Here is a 23,018-nt window from a genome sequence, read left to right on the forward strand (position 1 = left end):
TAAACCAAACAAGTTTACAAGTGACTAAGGCCATAACTCTCTATTTTGCTTCTATATACTAGATCTTGTCACAACATTCTATTTCTTGCTTTTCTAAGATATCAAGTTACCACCAATGGAGACACAATATTTGAATGTAAACCTTCTATCAAAAGGAGATCCTATCCAATCAACATATGAATAGCAAATCACTCTTGTATGGTTATTGGAAGCATATAACAATCCTTTTCTAGAAGATCCTTTAATGTACTTTAATATATGAATAATTGCATTCCAATGATATTCACATAAGGAATTAAGAAATTGGTTTACCATACTAATTGCAAAGGAAATGCACGGACAGGTAATGGTAAGATAATTCAATTCTCCTACTAGACTTCTATACTGCTTGAGGTCTGACATAAGCTCCCTTGTTTTGATATAAGTTTAGTATTAGAATCCATGGGTGTGTCAATAGATTTTGAATTTATAAACCTAGTTTCCTTCAAAATATTCAATACATACTTCCTTTGAAATATAACAATACCATTGGATTGTGTCACCTCAATACCTAAGAAATATTTAAGTTTGTCAAGATCTTTGTCTGAACCTAAAACATTATTTTTCCACTAAAACCAATTTTCTAAAACTCACCTATTAAGACCTCTATTGTTAGACCAAAATTGACTTACAACCAAGCTGAACCTTTCCTTCCCAATATTTCAATCAAATAACATCACCAACTTCGCAACCACAGAAAATTCACAATCAAGATCTATTCGAAACAGATTCATCAAAGTCTAAAGTATCAATCACAACACCAAGCATCAATTAACTATTTTAAAATTGTTCAAATCACAATTTATACTAAGGCAGATAAAATTCTAATTTCAACCAAATTCAACATAACCTAACTATAATCATCAATTAAATAACATTAAGAAAGGTCATTAGTTTCTCTTACCTTAAGGAGAATGCTACCAAGCTCTATATTAGAACTGTCAAAATGGGTAACCCGGCCCGACCTACCACGGGTTGGTCACTTAGTGAGCCAACTCAACCCGGCTCATTTATTAGCAAGCTGAAAAAATTTGAACCCGACCCGACCCACCACGATGGGTTGGTGGGTTAAACGGGTTGGCTAACTGACTCACTTAATTATAAGTTTTTTTTAAATAAGAAATTATATATTTTTAAATTCAAATCTAAATAAATTTCACTCTAAAATGATGTTAAACTCCAAAGACAATTCAAAATAAAATAAAAATATCATACAATCCAAGCATAATCCAAAAACAAGCACAAAAGACGAACAAATAAGTTTTTAATATTGATAATTTTTGTATCACTTGTCCATCTATAATCTTAGAGTCTTAAATAGATAAATCTATAATATTTTTCTCTCTTAGAAAATCTTTTTTTTATCCCATCTACAATATAATAAAAAAATATTAACTAATAGTAATTAAACATAAAATAATAAATAATTAAATTAAATTAGGCACCAACCCGGCTCACCATGGATTCAACCCGGGTGAGTCGGGTTCTAAGTGAGTCGGGTTGAAAACTTACCTGCATTAAAAAAATTACATTTTTTTGCAACCCAACCCAGCTCAAACCCGTGGTGGGCCGGATTGGTTTACAAGTTGCAACCCATTTTGACGGCACTACTCTATATATGCACTACCCTTGCTTCAAGCTCAAGGAACTTCTAAAAACGCCTATAAACCACAGAAATATGATCATAACAAGTCCTTAGAACCTCTTATCAACGAAAGGTTAGAAAAGAAACTCACATGACACATGTGAAGAACTCCTACGCATGACCTTAACTAAGAATGAAAGGAAAAAGAAACATAAACTTACTTGCTCTACAAGAAAAACTGATAGGATGAATATGGAGAATATAATATTGTGATCTCTTAGACGTTTCTTGATCCTCAAACAAATGATCTAGAAGTTAGAATTTGTAAAAAGAAAAAGAAAAGTCAAAAAAAAAATTCTAGAAAAATGGTGAATGTTTTAGATAATGAGACGTGTTTATAAATTTCTATTTATATTATCAAATTATTTATCATTAAAATATTCAATCTCATTATCTTAAAACATCAATAAACTCTAATAGTATATTTTTTAAATTCTTACACTATTTGAGTACGATATTATAGTCAATTTTAAAACATTGTTTTGAACCGTGTTGGCCTATTATCCAATCATATAGTAAATAATATATTATATTATAATCTGATAAATTTTTAGAGCATAATCAATACGATTTAAAAAAAACAATTAGAATTGAAATATTAAATCAATAAAAAATTTAGCACGTGAAAATGACGATAAACAACTCTAGATACCACTGCATTATGCAATTTGAAAAAATGACACAATCAACTATGGTTTTTCTCATTAGTTAATTTTTTATTTAGATATTTAATGTGATTTTTATTTATTTATGTTACATTATCATGCGTCGTAATCTTTTTGATCGGATTCTTATATGATTTAACTATTGTTTAGAGTCTCCAATATATTTGTAATAAATGTTGTCACTTGGATAAGTTTGAAATAATTTTATACATAAATTAAGATTGCCATTTCTTTCAAGATTTACCAACGCCTATAAAATAAGTGCCAAATCTATTGCTATTTTTTGTTGCTATTAAAAAGTATAGAAAAGGAGGAAGGAGTCAAATAATGATAAATTACGTTATTCTAATATTCAAAGTCTATAAGCCACTTTAATAAGTCAGGAATCAACTGCTATTTAAAGCAAAGAAAAATGTGTAGGTTTGCTCAGATTTCAAGACTAATAATTCTATTATAATAATTCTTTAATTGTTTTTATATTTACATTAATTGTTATATGGTTATTAATATACTGTTGTCTCTGTTTTTATTTTAATTTTCTTATTAAAATTATAGATGTGTGTATTTAATCAATTATATATATATATATATAATATAGTTTTTCTCATTTAATAATGACATGTGATTCATTTAGTTATATAAATACTTGATGCATTAGTTCAATATATATGATACTAAATACTTGTTACATCCTTGAAGAAGGAAATTATTTTCAAAATCTAGTGTTTATAAAAAGAGTTTATTTTTTCAGAATTAAAAACTGAATATGAGTAAAATTACAGGAATTTAGATAATATATCTTAACAAAGATAAAAGTATACAGTGTAGCCTAAAAATTTGTATTTGATTTGACTTAGATATATGCAAAATAAATGAAGGTTGGCTAAAAAGTAGATGAAAGTTCTTTCCATCAAACACAAAATTGGAATGGACTGCCAATATTCTTCAGTATTAATGCTTCTAGGAATGTGTACCATGTTAGGAACAGATTAAAAAAAATAATAAGATCATAGTTGAGGACTTTTTTTTGAAGAAATGCAAAGGCGTTTCTTTCCATGGAAGAAATTATAGCATTGAATTGAAAGAAGCAGGATATGGGCCATTGTCTCGTATAATCAAAACAGAATATTATTGACTAAATTAAAATAAGAAGAAAAAAACACAAAACCAGAAGTGGGAGGCATAGAATTTTAGTTCGTTTGACAAAGACAAAGTGGTGTGTAACTTGACCAAATGGTTTGTTAGTTGCCAACAAATCCTCTAAATTTTTATGACCAAATAAAAAGAATGGAGGTTAGGTGCATCACCATACTAATAAAAAAAATCATTTTTTCATTTTTATTTATTTAATTTTATTTTTATTATAGTATAATTTATTGAAAAATTGAACTTTGAATTTTTTTAATGATAGGTTTTTGGAGAAAAGATGATTAAAAAGACATAATACTAATGGAATTCAAACTAGAATTATATAAAAATAAAAAATAATGATGGGTTTTTGTATAAAAAAATTATTAAAAAGCCATAATACTAATTAAATTCGAACTATTATAAAATAAAATACACTATCTTCAATATAAAATCCTTAAAATAATAGATTTATGATTTTCTTTTATAAAATATTCAAACTTTTTTATTTTCATTCAATATAAAATATATACTTACATCTAAATTTTTTATGCATAATAAATTATCTAAAAAATAATATTATTTTCAATTCAAAACCTAAAAATAATAAATTTATATGTTTTTGTTTTGTAATGTATTCAACTTTCTTTATCTCTGATGGGACATAAACTCAAATTTAAATAAGGTTCATCATCTATTCATCTATTTGATTTTTGAAAGATTGGTTCTTGTTGAAAGAGGTAGTGTAACATCCCAAAAGTACAGTGTAAAACCATATACGAGAATCATCACATATTAATAATACTACAGATCAGTTCTACACAGAACAAGATACGATTATGGCTGAACGACCTTACATAAAAATAGAGGATTTAAAAACGTACGCTAGCTACTACTAGACCGAACGATATACAAAATAACCCATACCGAACGGTCTTACAAAATATAAAGCTAACAACAGACCGAACGTCCCTAAGGTCCGGTCTTCATTTCCGCCGCATCTTCCAATACTTCTTCCAGCAGCTCTTCTACTTCTACTCATATCCACACGGATGATCATTGCAACAGGACAACGACAGGACGCACAACACACAGACAAAAATGATAAACAAAGTAAGCTTATGTAATTTAATTTCTTCAATAACAACGTACAACATTCATAACTAAATCAACAACACCCAATTTATCATTCATACATCAAGGCATGCAAATATGACCACTTGACTATAACTGTCCGGACTGTATGAGTCTTGTGTAGCTACGACGTTTATGCACCCGGGTGATGTAGTAACTGGATACCCTCAACAGTTGCCACCCGAGGTTGATCCATTTCGTCCAAGTTAACCTTAGGTACTAGGACCTCCTGCCATTCCCACACATGACTTACTCCTCTCTACTTGAGAATGAGTAATCATGGAATATCAGGATGAACGCCTGCTAAGCTTTGCCCACATTCATACTTTACCAATCAATAACCAATTTCTGAGATATTCTTCCCTGGAATACTCGTTCATAATCAAACTAGTTCATTCACATCACATTTCAAATTTTCTCATACCTCATCCTTAATACATTCAACTGAAATACGATCACATACTCTCATCATAGTGTAAGTACGACTGGCATAACATTTCTTAGAAATTAACATAACTGAGCGCTACTTATCCACTTCAATAAATAGACCCCTTTGAGTTCAAACCGGACGCCACGCAGCCTAGGCCGAGTACTAAGACTCTAGGCCGACACCTTTTACAGACCAACACTGTTTGACACACAATACTAATACTGATGAGAAACTATGAGTAACGAACGCTATCGAGTTTGAATGAAGACTCCTATTCTAAAAACAATAATAATATATTATAGAAAACAAGACCCAGCGCTTGGTTTAAGACTGAGCCCTGTAGAAACCGAACACTATCGAACGAGCGCTGGTCCAAGACCAAGTGCTTATCAGGAACGAGCGCTACTAAGACTGAAGGCTTGGTCCAAAACTGATCACTAATAAACTCACATAAAACGAATGAATATATATATATATATATATATATATATATATATATATATATATATATATATATATATATATATATATATATATGTATATATATATATATACACACACAATTGAGCCACCACTTATTCTGAATGAAAAAGAACGATAATGTCTACGACCTTAAGTAGTATATAACACATTAACTAAATTGTTTAGGAAGTCTAAAGAAGAACTACACTTAGGTTGAACACTAATTCATACATATCTAATATTATAACACGGTCGTTATTACCGAAATTCCTTATATAAGAAAAACCTAATATAGACGGACGCTCGACCAGATTACCACCTTTACTTAGATTACTACAGTTGACGATCAATCCATATCTCAACTCAATTCACCACATGCATCATTCCTCCATCCACACGTCCAAACAAGCAGTACACACATATCTCATACTCATCAAATAATCAAACAACGTATCATGCAAACATACCAACGTTCAAACAAGAATTTAATCAAATTATATAAGCTCCTCTTACCTCTATACGTAACCGAACACTCAACGAGGCAGAATGTAGCTGCCCATTACCAAAGACCTAACATTTGACAATCCCATTTTAGGAGTACTGGACCAAACAGAGAAACCAGGACACTCAGAATTATACTATCCCCTCAGGCGACCAGAAATAGAGAGTTGCATGTGAGATTAAACGAACGTACTAAAGAGAAGGAAACTCACCAGCTCAGAATTACAAACTGATCGGTTCAAACAGAAGCTCTTGACGCCGGGAGTGTTCATACGGTGCCAGAAAGGTGATCTGAAGAAGAAAAGGTAAGGTTTTCTTAGAGAGAAGGAGGAGATTTTAGAGAGAAGGAGGAGAAAAATGTTTTCAACAGTTTGGAGAAGAAGAAAGACATGCAGAGAAGTGACACAACATTTGAAATTTGGCCTTAAATACTATCGTCACCCCCAAAACGAACGACCACTCTCCTACAGTCACCTGTTTTCCACTAACTGAGACGCTCACTCTCTTCTTGACACATGGATCCCACTACTTGGGTTTTTTTTTTGTGTTTTAATGGGGTCTGATAGCACTAAAATTGCATGTGATTAAGTGAACATGATTTTCTCTCACTTTCAGAAAAGTTACAAGACGAAAGTTGATTGAAACCAAAGAACATAAGATACCTTATCTAAGCTTTAGATGAAAGATTAAAGAAAATTCCTTCACGTGAAGACCTGCTCTTGTTCATGCTTACAAGGCATTTGTGTCACTCCTTCACCACCTCCCTCCTCATGAAGGCATTGTAAAGGATAGAATCTTTAGAATGAACAACATTTTATTTTCTCAATACTTTATATTATCAAATAACTTATTTAAATAAGTTTCATATCTTTAACATATGATCCATTTTTATTTTGAATATCTAATATATTTTTTAAATTGGATATTAGATAAATTAAAAACTTTTATATAAGTCATTTTAGCTACTTGTATATGTTAATTAAGTAAAACATGTATCACATATTCTAAAGTCTAAAAGAATGATACCCGTTAACTAATTTCTATTTCCGTTATATGATGAAAAAAGGTATATGTTGTTTGATAAAAACCAAGTAGAGAGACTAAAATAAAAATTTAAAAATATTTCAGGATAAGTTAAAGGAAACAATAGAAAAAAATATAAATAAATCCTTTTTTTGATACTTAAACTAAAATTTTATAATTATAACTAAAAGCTCAATTTGAAAAAATAATTTATTGGTACTCAAATCAATAACGAGTAATACTTAGGGACCTGTAACTTATTTAAGGGTAACTTTTATTTGCAAATTCCATTACATACAATAGTTAACTGTGTGAAATATTCACTTAGTTTTTAGAATAAATTACTCAAACTAATTATTTGTGTGTTGAGGATTAATATGTGCATATAAAAATATTTTACAAGAAGACATCATTTGATATTTCTTTAAAAATAGATTTTAGATTTATATTAAACTATATATTATATATTTTATTTAGTGACAAAATTATAACTATGATATAAAAATATTGATTTAAAAATATTAGACTATTTAATAAAATATATAATTTTATATGTGTATATAAATGATATTGTTTTTAAGAGTTAATTAAAGTGTTGTAGTAGGGTTAAATCTCCCTTATACCTAATGTTAATCCATTTAAGAAGAAACTTTCGAACTAAAACTTTTTTTTTTTCGCGCTTGAGAGAACTTCTTAAAAGGAAATATTTTTCAAGAATGGGTTAGGATTGACCCATAAATAATGGATCAAGCTCAAAAACTCTAACTTGAACAAACTTATATATAGTCCATGACATTTCTTAGTATACCTTGTCCATTTTTCAAATAAAAAAACATTTATTAATCTTTGCAAAGTCTTTGTTTAATTTGTATTTGCATGTGATATTTCTTTTAAACCACATCAAATACTTACGTCTAATCATGCAATAATATGTAAACTTTGTAAATTGCACGATAAATATTATTTTATTATAATCAAAATCATAGTGTGTTAAACTTGTGTTTACTTTTGTTAATCTTCTTTTATACCTTAACATTTTTTTGTATTATGAAAAATAATATGAGTTTTGTGATAGAAAGAAACACATGCATGTAGTTACTTATTTTTTAGCAGAACTAAAGTTTATCATATTGATTAGATAATAGGTTCATTTTAATCTTTTAAAGAAAACAAAGTTTATCTTGAAAATACATATTCATTTATTTTAGTTGCTTTAAACATGTATTAAAGTAAGCTGAAATATGGTGAGTTAGACAAGTTGTAGTTGTACACTTACAACTATTCTTGTGACTGTGAATTGACTTTACATTCATTGAAATGTCTATAATTAAACTTTTCTATATTTCATATGATGAGACATTCATATATATATATATATATATATATATATATATATATATATATATATATATATATATATATATATATATATATATATATATATATATATATATAACAAGAATTTGATATCATGTTGATTAAATTTAAAGAGTTTGACATTGTATATCTATCTATATATGACATCATTTTGTGCACAAGGTCAAAACAAAGGATGCAAAAAAAAGTGGTGTGTTAATAAGTTTACAAGAGCAATTAAGTCTAACCCATCTTATTTTGAACATGTTGATATCATGCAATGATAAGATGATGGTTCATTTACTTAAAAATAAAGGAGTGTGTTAATAGATTTAAAATATCAATTAAGTCTAACTCATCTTATTTTCAACATGTTGATGCCATGCATTCTTAGCATGATAGTTCATTTACTTGAAAATCTAATAACAAAAATAAAATGAATAACACTTCGGTAAGAATTCGGTATGAAAATCTTTCATTTGTGTAGATGGATCACTTTTATCTTGAGATTAATGGATATATATATATATATATATATTTTAAATGTTGTTGATGTATCACAATTTGACTTCATTTAGGACATTTCTTCCTAAACTTCTATAGTTTCTTCCTATATCTTTATAGAATTTAAAATTCTCATTTTAAACATTATTTGAAATGTAAAAATTATATTTTCGATTATATAATCAAAATGTAAAGTAAAATTATATTTTGAACTATATAATTTATAATGTATTTATTTTATTTTATTTTAAATTGTATAATTCAAAATATATACTTTATTTTATATTTTAAATTATATAGCTCAAAATATAAAATAGAAAATATATTTGTATAATTTATAATACAAAATTTGTATTCCAACTCGGAAAATCCAGAATGTATTTTTTAAGGATATAACGTGATGGCTCAAATCCTTCCTCCGCCTCCTCACAATGTTCCTCAGCCTCTCCACCTCCTTCGCCGCCAAATCCCACTCCTGCAATGCCGCCTCCCTTGTCGTCGCAGTCTCGGAACCCTCGCCTGCGATGAGCGCCCTCTCGTTCTTCCTCGCGCCCTTCCCCCTGACCCCCTCTTTTGCTTCGCCGCCGCCATCCCCGCCGTGGACGGTGATGTTCCTTCTAATGTGTCTTCGGTAGAGCTGTTGGAAGAAGATGGGAGCATCCATGGAGGTGGAGGAACGAATGTTGGTGGTGGTGGAGAAAGAAAAAGCGGTGCCAACGGAGGTGGAGAAAGAAAAAGGGAGAGAGGGCTGCGGTGGTAGTGGGGAAGAAGGTAAGGGGTGTCTTTTTAATTTGTCTATGGAGGTGCAGGAAGAAATATCCTGATTATGAACATGGCTTTCCCATTTGTTTGGGCTGGATAAAGTGTAAAATAGGGTCACCACCCCACTTTCCTTCCTCTACCACCACATTTTTTTTAAATTCAAAAACTATCTTTTATATTTTAAAATATTCTACATTTTCATTTTTTTTCTTCGATGTCAATATTTGTTGAAAACAAAATTCTTCAATGGAAAGATTTTTTTTTAATTTTTTGTTTTTTAATTTATTGTATTTTAAATTAATATATAAATATTATTTAATTTTTTTAAATTATTACTTAATTATTTAAAAATTAATTTTATTTTATTTAATAAAATAATTATTATTAATTTAATTTATATATTATTATTTAAATAATAATTAAGATATTTTTTATAAATATATTAAAATGAATGTGCCACGGATGTGCAATGGACATGGCGATATCGGTTGAATTTTTTTTTTAGTTTTTAGTTTTTTAATTTTTTATATTTTAAATTAATATATAAATATTATTTAATTATTTATAAATTATTTTTTTTTATTTAATAAAATAATTATTATTAATTTTAATTTATGTATTATTATTTAAATAATAATTAAAATTTTTGTTATAAATCTATTAAACGGATGTATCATGTGATGACATCCGTTGAATTATTTTTTTTTAGTTTCTAGTTTTTCAAAATAAAAAAATAAATATTATTTAATTTTTTTAAAATTATTATTTAATTATTTATAAATTAATTTTATTTTATTTAATAAAATAATTATTATTAATTTAATTTAGATATTATTATTTAAATAATAAATAAAATATTTTGTAAAAATCTATTAAATGGACCACATTCGTTGAAGCAATAAACTAAAATATAAAATATGTAAACGGATCTCAACATTCGTTAAAGGTGAAATGATGTTGACATCCATTTTATAAAAGGACAAATTAGATATGTGATTGTGCAGAGAGCGATTGGTTGCTGTGGAGAAAGCAACTCTCGATAATACGCACCTCATTTTTATTAATGTTATTTCATAGAAAATTTGAAAACAATATTTGAATAAATTTTAACATTTTTAAGGATATTTTTAAATTATAAAATAATTAAAATAATAATTATAGTTAAATTAAAGTACAAGTGGTTAAAAAATCACTTTTCTCATTCTCGAGATGAAAATGCTACATTCCCAATTTATATTCTTGATAATTAGTTTCTATTCTTCTAACACAAACGCATTCTAACATTTGATTTTTTTTTTCTAAGTTTAATTTTTCCTCTTTTCCAAACCTCTAACGTATTAAAAAGAGCACACTATATATAGGCTACTATTGACCTAAGCTAACAACTATAATGGAATAATAGAAAGTCTTAATTAACTTAGGGAAGACCGTGTAATATTAGCTTAGAAAAATACTTTATTTATGAGATTTTCTAGTAAAATAAAGCAACAATGCATTCTCAATGTTTTCAAAATAGAAAAAAAAAACATTATACTCTTTTTTTATAGATCATATTAATATAAACAATGTTATGAAAAGTACTAAAAAATTTGTTAGAAAGTTTTATGTTTGTTTGGAGGAAAATTCTTTATAAGATTTAAAAGAGAGAGAGAAAAAAGTAGAAAATAAAATTAGTTTCCCATTAAAACTAAATTTAAATAATACAGCAATAAAAAACTAAATTTTGGAAAAATTAATGGGAAATAACTTTTATATGTTAAACTATATTTAACTCGTGAAAAAAATTAATTTTACTTCTCCTTATTTCTTTCTCTATAAAAGAAAATATCTATAAATAAATAGACTCATTATTTAAGAGAAATCTCACAGTTTTATCATTCTTATTCATTTTGAAAACATCCTCATTAATTTTATGATTCAAGCCACTGTCCAATAATTTTTAAATAAATTTTTTTATCAAGTTATTTATCTAAATAAAAATTTATATGCATTTTCAAAATATATACATATATATATATATATACATATATACATATATATATATATATATATATATATTTATTCATTTATTTGTCCAATACCATTTGCTTCGACATGAAGTTTCGACAACTTTAATATACTGCCTGTACTACGAACCAAAGAAAGAGGATGCACATTCTGCATTTCTGCTAACTTATCCATCTACTTTTATTTGTCTTCTAGTGCCTATTTCTTTTTTATTTGCATACATTATTGTTCCAATTTTTAAATATTCTTTGTTGCTGCTGTTACTGACACCATTCTGTCACTTTTATCATTATCTTGCTCAATAATGGGTGCTCCCTTCTATATATGTATAACTCTGACTCATAAAGTAACTCCTGCCAATTGTAGAAATACAAAACTATACTAAGAGGAAAACTATGATTGGTCTAAGTTCCAGCCAATTGGAAATGGATCTAATAATATTATTAATAACAAATTTAAGATTGAAATATTATTGTATGTGGAAATAAATTTTTCTAGTTATTGATCAAAAGAGTTATTATTATCATGTACTTAATAGTATCATATTTAATAATATCATTTAGAAATTGAAGTTAAAAATAGTTTAAATATATATTTATATTTTAATATTTTAAGAGATGATAAAACTTCAAATTTTAAAACAAATAATTAAAAATTAATTTTTTAGTTTCTGATGTTAAAAGCTAAACTAAAATCTTTTTTAAAACATTAATATATTTTTATTATCAAATTTAAAAAATTAATAAATATAAAATTTTAATTTAATTAAAAATAATGTTTTATATATTAAATAACGTTTTATATTAATATTTAAATTAAAATGTATCAAACGATACGTTATGAATCATAATTTGACACATAAAAACATTATAATTAAAATTTTGAAATTTTAATTTTACATTAAAATTTTGAAATTAAAATTATATTTAACTCTTGTTTTAAATACAATAATTAATGCTAAAAACATTAAGTCAACAAATTTGAAACTATAAAATAAAAAATAAAGCTCTTAACCAGTTATGATGATAAAATTATAAAGTAACTTACAATCCAATAACAATAAAATGATTTTATGAATTAAATGATTATTTATTATTAGATAATGATACTTTGACAATATTTTAATACTGTACGATTGATTTTTGTGTTTATAATTATTATTATTATTATTGATGGTAAAATAATTTTGAATCAATTATATAATAAGACATAAATAATATTAAAATATTGGTAAAAAAAATGGTGTTAAATATCATTTTTTTTTTCTCCCAACCAAAGAGGTTGCAAACTTAGTTGAACTAGAAAAATGGTAAAAATGTTCCTTAATTTCTCAGTCTGTGGTTGACACGTTTCACTGATTTAGTGACAAACAAATGGAAACTGATCAGATCATCATTGGAGTTGCTGAAAGCACAAAATAGAAAATCCATAGGAAAAAAAAGAAAAATTAAGAAATTAGAAACCTGCTAGCCTCATGCATCTCAGATTCTCAGTTTTTTGGATAAAATCAAAAAGATAAACTTTGGTGAAAGAAGGCACACAAAAAGAGAAGAGAAGAGAGGGAGAGAAAAAAAGAAAAGCAGAGAGGTTTCACGTTCAGGTTCAGTTTCACTTTCACGAGCCTATCACCGACCCTCTGCTCCTGCAACTTCCTACTTAAACCACTGCCAACTCTGAAAGAAACAATAAAATATCCCCATTTAGTTTGGTTGGTGAAAGTTGAAACATTTTCACGGGCTCAAGTAGCAGCTTTGCCTTGTTTTATTTTTGTCAGCCACTACCCTGGTTTTGTTTTTCAAAGATCTGATCTGGGTTTTGATGTTTCAATGTGAGAGCTAAGATTTTGCTGTTGGGGTGTTGTTGTTTTGGTGCATAGTGATAGAAAAAGTAAAGGTGGGATTTGTAAAGGGGTGGAGATGGATCGTTCTGCGATGACTGTTGGGCCAGGAATGGATATGCCAATCATGCATGACAGTGATAGGTATGAGCTGGTCCGTGATATTGGGTCGGGGAATTTTGGGGTGGCTAGGCTCATGAGGGACAAGCACACTGAGGAGCTTGTTGCTGTGAAGTATATTGAGAGAGGTGAAAAGGTTTGTTTTCCATTATAGCTAAATTTTTTCTTTTTTTGTTCTTTTTTCGTGAATTAAGCTTTCCTTTTCTCTTTATTGTGCTTGTAAAGTTTTGGTTTGGGTGGGGGATTTTGGCAACTGAAGTCTGTAGGTTATGATTTGATTGATTGGGTTCTTTGTTGGAAATGGTGCTACTGGTGGTGGTGGGTGCTTTGGTTTTCAGTTGGATGGTGCTAAAAGAGATGTTGGGGATTGATAGGGGTGTACATCTGGATTTCAGTCTGTTCAGAATTGGGATGTGTACGTGCTGCCTAATCTAATTGTATGCACTGGTTTTGCTGTTCTTGTGTTTGGATGGAATTTGCAGCCTTTGGAAATATGAACCAAGATTTTGCTTTCATCTTCTACCTATAAAAGTTAAGCTTAGTGGTGCCCCCATGTCTCTTTTGGCAATTAACTCTTACTGTTTTCAAACGCACATTATAAGTGTTGTTTTTGGTTCTAAATGTTGGCTGCAGTGGTTCAATTGAAAGTGCAAATGCTACAGTGTGCTTGATAGCAGACTTTCTTAACTAATGTTATAGCTGCCTTAAACCCTCGACACTTGTTTGTTTGACAAGCCACAAGTACAACAGCATTCCCACCTATGATGAAGCTTATCTAGAGTTTGTGTCAATCTAAGTTATGCAGTAGAGTTAAATAAAGTTTGAAAGGGATAGTGTTGCATGCATGTGGTTTTCCCTGCATTACATTAAGCTTAATCATGTTTTTTTCTTAACAGATAGATGAAAATGTACGAAGGGAAATTATAAATCATAGATCATTGAGGCATCCCAATATTGTCAGGTTCAAGGAGGTTTGTTCTCTTAACTCTGTACACGTCCAAAGTCTTGGCCTATTTCTTCCTATTTGTACCTAAGGCGTATTTTAATCAGTTCTCATGCTCTGAAAGTATAGGTCATACTAACCCCTACACATTTGGCTATTGTGATGGAATATGCCTCTGGAGGAGAATTATTTGAACGGATTTGCAAAGCAGGAAGATTTGGTGAAGATGAGGTTCTAATCTTTTCCAATCAAGCATTCTTTCCAGTGTTGTTGCAGTTACCATTTACCCTTAATGCCTATTATGTTTTGCTGCAGGCACGCTTCTTCTTCCAACAACTTATATCAGGGGTTAGCTTCTGTCATGCAATGGTACGTAAGTTTGGCAATTTTAGTTTTTACTTTCTCATTAGTGCATTTTCAGCTGAAAGATACAGTAAATTGTCATACTTGAATGTCTCTATTTATCTTCTTTAATAAAGCAAGTATGCCATCGTGACTTAAAGTTGGAGAACACATTGTTGGATGGTAGTCCAGCTCCTCGTTTGAAGATTTGTGATTTTGGGTATTCGAAGGTACTTTTCTTTCTTTGCATTTACAATACATGAATTCCAGATTGATATTTGCACTGGGTACTGTTTGGGAAGTTCATTGCAATTTTATTGTACCCCAAGATCAAGAAATTTCTTCATCTGTTATTTGCATTTATGGATCAGTTTGTACTATCTGTGACATAAATCTTGATTGTGTTACTTTTGCAGTCCTCTGTACTACATTCACAACCAAAATCTACAGTCGGTACCCCTGCATACATTGCTCCTGAAGTTTTGCTTAAGAAAGAATATGATGGCAAGGTATTATGTAACTTCCATCTCCCAAAGAATATTCATAGAACTGTTGTATTAGTTTATTTGGTTCTTATACTTTGCAATTATACGTTGGTCACCACAACCACCTGTTGATTGATTCCATGCAGAGTAGAATCTACCATCTTAATGTCAGTAAAGACACTATCAATTGTAATTTCTAGGTGTTGCATGGAAAAACATATAATGATATGTTCTGTAACCACTAGGGGTTTAATTGGATTGTCACTGTTTTAGCATCATCCTACTTGTTGAATCTAATCCAGTGAGTAGTAGACTTTGGTTGATAACTGAAGTTGCTATGTTTGGGTGTCAACAGCAGACATGACCTACAACTTACAAGGACGATAGTGTAATACTTTTAACCTTAACTAGAATATTGAGCTCTTTTTCCTGAAGAATAGAACATAACCAAGAGTGAGAAATGAAAAATATTTCTTTTTTCTATTTAAGGCTCATTGCAATCTCTTTCATGGTTCCCCGGTGTGAATTGTGAGTTCTGTCAGAAAATGGACTTTTACCTGTGAGAGCTTTGTGGAGTTCTAAGTAACAAGAATCCCAATTTGATCTTATCGCTGAGGCGATTAATCTCATGACTTATCACTCATATTTTCCTCTTTTCTGAGTATGGTGTCAATATCTTTCTCCAAACTGAATATCATAACGGCCCTCCCTTGTTTTCTCATCACTTTCTCTGTGAATGATTCTTATCGATGGTTGTGGAACATGAAGAAAAGTTTGATTAATGTGAGACTATTATATAATCATGTTTGAAGTATGTTTGCTTTTCATTTATGGTTAGAAAGGATTGTGACTAATGTTATGCTTTATCTCCTACAGATGAAACAAAATTTTAGATTATAATCTGAAAGCACTACTTTCAGGACAGCTATGCATTTTCTTGAATAATTATTCACTAATACATTGCACTGACATTGTCATTCAATTGTGACTCAGATTGCAGATGTGTGGTCCTGTGGGGTGACCTTATACGTCATGTTGGTAGGTGCATATCCTTTTGAGGATCCAGAGGAACCTGCAAATTTCCGAAAGACAATTCAGGTAGGTTACTGCACCCTGTTTAGGTCACTGCAGTTTGATTTTGTTTAAACTGTTGGATTTTGTTTGCAGAGGATTTTGAAAGTCCAGTACTCAATTCCTGATTATGTTCATATATCTCCCGAATGTCGTCATCTAATCTCAAGGATCTTCGTTGCAGATCCTGCACAGGTCAGCTTATAATTTTAATTAATTTTTCGATCTGAAAATTGTGTGCTTCGTTTATACTATTGAATGTGATGTATCCAGAAGGGAGCAAGTCAGGAATATGTATCTAGACATGAGTTTCTTACAACGGATTAGAAAGAAAAGCTGTAGCTTCATCAGCTACTAGCTAGTACAGATGAATCTTCAAATTAATATTCCATTTCAAGTTAAGCCCCTCTTGTTTGTTTGTTTTTTTTATCTATCCTTAAGACTGGTATTGTTTCATGCAGAGAATAACTATTCCTGATATTCGAAGCCACGAGTGGTTTTTGACGAACCTTCCGGCAGATCTGATGGTGGACAGCACAATGAGCAACCAGTTTGAGGAGCCTCATCAACCAATGCAGAGCGTTGAAGAGATCATGCAGATAATTAGAGAGGCTACAATTCCTGGAGCCAAAACTCAGTCTCTCAACCAGTATCTCACTGGTAGCTTGGACATGGATGATGATGACATGGACGAGGACCCAGAGACAGATTCTGATCTTGATATTGATAGCAGTGGAGAAATAGTTTATGCAATGTAAGTTGCTACCAGACACACTGTAAACTGAATTCTCTCATCAATTTATAACAAATACAGTGGATTGTTCAGTGAGATTGTAAGAGTGTGTATAAGAAAAATATTTCACATATGAAGGGGAAGGATTCTATGATTAAAATCTTATATTCTCAGGATCCACTCTGCTTGTATTTTATGATCTTTAATGATCCAATCTTATCTTTCATTTCTGGTATCTATACAGGTTTCGGTTCCACTCTTCTAAAGTTCTCAGTAAACTTTATCACTATATTACTATACTTCATTAATGGGATCATGTTGTAAAATAGTAAAATTTTATTCGATGTTTATGGTTGGAAAAATTTGATGAATTTGTGCTTAATTTGTTCATAGACAGAGATGGACGCATAAACAGCTTTCTTGTGTAGAATTGCCAATTGATTGGAGTCATTGAAGTTAAGTCCAGTGGAAATTATTTATTAATTTTGGTCAGTAATTATTCTTTATTGAAAAATACTTGATTAACTAATTTTGATAAGGTCTTTTCAATCATATCTTTTTTAATTTGTAAGACTTAAATCCGGCCGAGTCACTTAAAAGGATCCTATTTAGATCAATGTTAAAATGGAAGCTTAATTATTGTCATGGGGAAAATATTATTTTTCTAACTGAACAAATTAAAAAAATTACAACAGAAAATTGTTTTCTATTTTCACGTAAGTATAGCAAATGAACAACAGAAGAGGTGCACCGATGGCAACACACATGATGGAAAAATAAGCAATCGGTATGAGTCAAAGGGTCAATCAGACGCAGATTGAGCAAAATCAACAAAAGCTATGTTAATTAAGGTTATATATCGACTACAAAACAGTGAAACTTGAACAATGTTGAGATACCAAATAAATCATAAAAGATTGTTTTCATCACATAGCAGGAGGCAAATCAGCACAGCAAAAATCTAGATTGGAAAAGCTTCTACCCATTCTTGCCTATTGTTTCTTCATAGAGGCTCTCAAGCTTCTTCAGATAATCCTCAAATACATATGCTTCCTCATGCTGATTTTTACCATCCAGCAATTCTGTACCCTTCTTAATTGCCAAACTAATCCTCTCCCTTGTCGATGAGCTAAGTTTAGAAATCATATCTTTCTTTTCCAAAGCCTTATTCATCTTGTAAACGTATTCATCCAAAGAATTAATTGCTTTGGACTTTCTAAGGAATTTCTTATCTTCCGCCTGAAAATTCTCAGCTTCTTGAATCAGTTTCATAATTTCTTCAGGAGACAGTCTCTCTTTATCATTGGTTATGATAATCTCATTCTTATTTCCAGTGGTTTTTTCCTCAGCTGAAACAGTTAACATACCATTTGAATCTATGGCAAAGCATACATTCAAAGGATGACCACGAGGAGCAGGAGGAAATCCAGAAAGAACAAAAGAACCTAACAAATTGTTATCACTGGCTCTTGCTCTCTCACCCTCGTAAACTTCAATCCGCACTCTATATTGGTTATCGTTTGTTGTGTGGAATACTTCTATCTTGCTCACGGGAATGGTAGTGTTCCTGGGAATGACCACACCCATGACATCTGGATGTGTGCTTATACCAAGGGATAGAGGTGTAACATCCAGTAGCTCCAAGATTGGAACATTCTTCATGCCTTCATTCAGCAAAGCAGCCTGAACAGCTGCACCATGAGCAACAGCCTCATCAGGGTTGATGCTCTTGCACAGATCCTTTCCATCAAAGAAGTCACGCAGTAGTTCCTGCACTTTTGGAATCCTGGAAGAACCACCAACAAGCACAACATCGTCTACACTGCTCTTGTCCATCTTAGCATACCTAAGACATCTATCAACTGTCTCCATACATTCTTCAAAGAGCTCCATATTAATTTCCTCAAACTTTGCACGAGTGATTGAAAAGCAGAAGTCAATGCCCTTAAATAACGCATCTAACTCAATGTCTGTGGTGATATCATATGACAGTATCCTTTTTGCCCTCTCACATGCAGTTCTCAACCTCCTTAGGGCTCTCGGGTTCCCACTAATATCTACCTTGTTCTTACTGTTGAACTCCTTCACAAAGTAGTTCACCATTCGATTGTCAAAATCTTCTCCTCCCAGATGAGTGTTTCCAGCGGTCGCCCGAACTTGGAAGACCTTGTTCTGAATTGTGACGAGAGACACATCAAAAGTACCACCGCCAAGATCAAAAATGAAAACATTTCGCTCCCCAACACAGTTAGTCTTCTTGTCAAGGCCATATGCAATAGCTGCAGCAGTTGGCTCATTGATTATCCTCATAACATTGAGACCAGCAATGGTACCGGCATCTTTGGTGGCTTTACGTTGAGAGTCATTGAAATAAGCAGGCACTGTGACAACAACATTCTTCACAGGTGTTTCCAAGTACGCCTCGGCAATCTCCCGCATCTGCATGAGAACCATAGATGAGATTTCTTCGGCACAGAGGAACTTCTCCTGACCCTTGTATTTAACCACGATCATAGGCTTGTCGTTAGCACCTGCACCAACCTTGAATGGCCATAACATTTTCTCTTTTTGAATAAAGGGATCACTGAATTTCCTACCAATCAACCTCTTCGCATCTGCAAAAGTGGAAAGACATCCCGTATGTAAAAGTCAGTAGAGAAATCATAATAACAACAAATAATTGCAATTGTATTCATTTAAACAACTCTATCGTGTTGGAGAAAAACAAAAGTTAAAGTTCATATGTATGATTTGATGTAAAGGACATTCCGAAAACTCACTTAAAGAATAAGCAACTCAATGCTGGAGAGAATGAAATCATACCAAAAACAGTGTTTTCTGGATTGGTGACAGACTGAATCCGAGCAACTTCACCAATGAATCTATGTTTGTCAGTGAAGGCAACAAAAGAAGGTGTGGTTTTATCGCCTTGCTGAATGTGGATTATCTCCACTCTGCTGTGTTGCTCCAGCCAAACTGCAACGCAGGAATACGTTGTACCAAGGTCGATTCCTACGGCAAATTTCTTATCTTCTTTGCCCATATTCTATCAGCTGAATGAAGAGTACAGAATGTTAACTATAAGCCTTTACAGATAAAAACTGAATCTAAGTAAATGACTAAAAAGTAGTCACGTACACCTAAATAATAGCTAACAGGCTTAGAGTAGTTCAACCCTTAGAAATAGGGCTTTATTTAAAAAACAAATAATAATCCAACACAGAACTCAAAAACTCAATTCAAACACTTTGATGAATGTTAGTGTTTAATATTTATACTTAAACTATGTATGGAATTTGGAAAACCAAAAGACTGAAAGCTTTTCTGTGATAATAACTGACTAGCTTGTCTCGTTAAATTTTCCTTCTAATATTTATTAGGTATAATTGGAAAATTATGATCCAACAAAATGGGATAGAATTTTTTTTAAAAAAATAGTTATTTAATTATCATTTTACAACTTTTATGGAAATAAAATGATGTTTACAAAAAATAACTTTTGTATTTATATATATAAAAAAAAGGGAATAAATAATAGTGCGGGATAATGTCAAACAAATGATAATAAAAAAAATTGTGATATTAAAATACCAATATTCCTTTTCTTGTAACTTCATTCATGTCTGGAATTAAGCATTTAAATCCCAAGGCTAATGAATAGTCTTCTGTTATGAAAATTGTATTTTCAAACTCAACTTTTCTCTTACTTTCATTTCACTCTTCCTTTTATTAATAAAATATTATATGTAATAAATAAAAATAAATGTAAACAAAATATTGAAATAAAAAATAATATTTATGGGTTTCATATGTAAATGGAAGTATATAAAAAAACGACCAAATTAGTAATTTCTGTGAATTGTATATCCACTTATGTTCAATTCATAGTGTTTTTATTTTTTATTTTGAAATATACAGTAAAAAATAATATGTTATACTTTTTCTTTTATATAAATGAACGCTTTTATGGTGGTATATGGCTGTACATATTCTTTCGATGTTTTCCATTCTTTCTACCGTTGTAATGCTAGCAATAAATAACTTAAATATCTTATTATTACTATCAGTATTTAAAAGGTTGATTGAATTTTTAAACCTCTATTATCATTTAAGATTTATTATAAAAATGGTAATGCATATCCGAAACTAATTATTAACCATGCACGTTGAGGTAATAGTAAGAAAGAAACTCTTCAAAAAGATTATTCAAGATAAAATAAATTCAGCTATAATATTTATCTTTTAATTAACAGTAATGTGTATTTGAAAAGAACAATTACATTTTGACACTTAAATATTTTTTACACTTACTTAGCATTATCTTTCAAAATATATTTTTATTTACAAAAACAAAAGTTTACTTTTTTAAATTATTATTTTACCAAGTAGATTGTTAAATGATCCATCTTTCCTGTGAAAAAGGATGGATGAAAATTGGATTATGTCATAACCATTAAAAACACACTAAAAACCTTATTTGAGTGGAAGACAAATGTCGAGCAAGGGGAGCTGGAAATCAGAAAGTGGAAAACAGGTGTGAGCAGTCGAGTGGCCGTTCGATTTTGGAGGGTAGAAGTAAAACTTAGTTTTTCAAAATTCACGCCACTCTCTGCATGCAACCATCTTCTTCAATCTTCTGAAACTCCATTTTTCTCCTCCTTCTCTCTAAAAAGCTCTTACTTCTCTCTACAAAATCTCACTCTTTTCTTCTTCCGATCATCAAACAGACCACACCTGAGCATTTCCGGCGTCGAGGACGTTCATTTGAACCGATCAGTTCCGGGTTCTAAATTGGTAAGTTCTCTCTTCATTCAGCCGGTTAGTTTCCTGGTACATGCAAACCTAGTTTATGGGTTGCATGAGTCAATCATCTTGTTCTGAGAGTTTCTGGATTTCTGTTTGGTTTAGTTTCTTAAAGCGTGACTGTAGAACGCTAAGGTCTCTGGTAAAGGTGAACCCGTATTCTGAACTGTGAACGTTCGGTCACGCTTAGAGGTAAGAGAAACTTATATAATTTGATTAAGATTTTTGTTTTGAATAGATGTACGTTCGTTGATTTTTGAATGAATATGAAGTATGATTGTTGATATGTTTTGACTGTATGAAGTGTGAATATTTACTATGATATGGATGTATGAATGTATGAAGATAGATGTTGAGAAATGTATTGATAAGATTATGAATTCTAAGTCTAGAGTTTTATGTGAAAATTGATGTTCGTCACTGAAGATCTTTGATCGTTGGGTTTTCCTGTGGACTCGGTTGGAACTGAATTCTTTCATTTGGAAAGAATTCCAGTTGAGGACCGAGCGTCTTCGTTCTGTAATATCTGTATTTAAGCGTTCAACCAAGGATATTCGTTTCTTGGTGTTTGATGGTAAACTTAAGTATATCTATATGTATTTGTATATTTCGTTCGTTCGTGAACACTATTTAAATGGTATCTTATTATATTTATCAAGCCTTTCTTCTATAAGTTTAGTAGTGCTCGGTCTTACACCAAGCGCTCGTACTAAGTAGTGTTCGGTCTTACACCAAGCACTCGTACTAAGTAAGTGCTCAGTCTTCAACTGACATTCTGTTTCCTTGAGGTTTAGCTCATTAAGAAGCTAAATATTTATTGGCGATCGGTTTCTTCATATGATTTCGTCAAGTACTATTATTTGGTATCCTACAGTACCTATCTCAATTGGTTTCGGCCTAGAGTCCTAATACTCGGCCTAGGCTTTACGGTGTTCGGTTTGAACTCTCAAGAGTCAGATCATTAAATTGGCTCACTTGGTAAACAACATTCGATTATATTAGTCTCTGAGAAGTATTATTATATTCGG

At 30.7% G+C, this 23,018-nt stretch overlaps 2 protein-coding genes across 2 annotated transcripts; one reads left to right on the forward strand and one right to left on the reverse strand.

Annotated features, from left to right (window-relative positions):
• Positions 1 to 13,057: 13,057 nt before the first annotated feature.
• On the forward strand, positions 13,058 to 17,347 carry LOC108335815 (serine/threonine-protein kinase SRK2E). The gene is made up of 9 exons (XM_017571986.2): positions 13,058 to 13,749; positions 14,510 to 14,584; positions 14,686 to 14,787; positions 14,872 to 14,925; positions 15,036 to 15,128; positions 15,315 to 15,407; positions 16,377 to 16,481; positions 16,551 to 16,649; positions 16,916 to 17,347. Exons 1-9 carry the CDS (start codon positions 13,573 to 13,575, stop codon positions 17,210 to 17,212), a joined length of 1,095 nt encoding a protein of 364 aa, XP_017427475.1. The 5' UTR covers positions 13,058 to 13,572; the 3' UTR covers positions 17,213 to 17,347.
• A 646-nt stretch (positions 17,348 to 17,993) lies between these two features.
• Positions 17,994 to 20,377, reverse strand: LOC108335814 (heat shock 70 kDa protein 4). The gene is made up of 2 exons (XM_017571985.2): positions 20,011 to 20,377; positions 17,994 to 19,802 (listed from the first exon to the last, which is right to left on the reverse strand). Exons 1-2 carry the CDS (start codon positions 20,228 to 20,230, stop codon positions 18,166 to 18,168), a joined length of 1,857 nt encoding a protein of 618 aa, XP_017427474.1. The 5' UTR covers positions 20,231 to 20,377; the 3' UTR covers positions 17,994 to 18,165.
• Between the last annotated feature and the right edge of the window lie 2,641 nt (positions 20,378 to 23,018).

Source organism: Vigna angularis, chromosome 10 (genome assembly GCF_016808095.1).
Source record: "Vigna angularis cultivar LongXiaoDou No.4 chromosome 10, ASM1680809v1, whole genome shotgun sequence".
NCBI lineage: Eukaryota > Viridiplantae > Streptophyta > Magnoliopsida > Fabales > Fabaceae > Vigna > Vigna angularis.

Bases quoted from the DNA above. Each gene is read 5' to 3' on its own strand.
- LOC108335815 (XM_017571986.2), top strand. From the start codon at position 13,573: ATGGATCGTTCTGCGATGACTGTTGGGCCAGGAATGGATATGCCAATC. The intron at 14,926-15,035 runs GTACGTAAGTTT...TCTTTAATAAAG, and splicing joins TTAGCTTCTGTCATGCAATG to CAAGTATGCCATCGTGACTT. The intron at 16,482-16,550 runs GTAGGTTACTGC...TTTTGTTTGCAG, and splicing joins ATTTCCGAAAGACAATTCAG to AGGATTTTGAAAGTCCAGTA.
- LOC108335814 (XM_017571985.2), bottom strand. From the start codon at position 20,230: ATGGGCAAAGAAGATAAGAAATTTGCCGTAGGAATCGACCTTGGTACA. The intron at 19,803-20,010 runs GTATGATTTCAT...CCACTTTTGCAG, and splicing joins TCCAGAAAACACTGTTTTTG to ATGCGAAGAGGTTGATTGGT.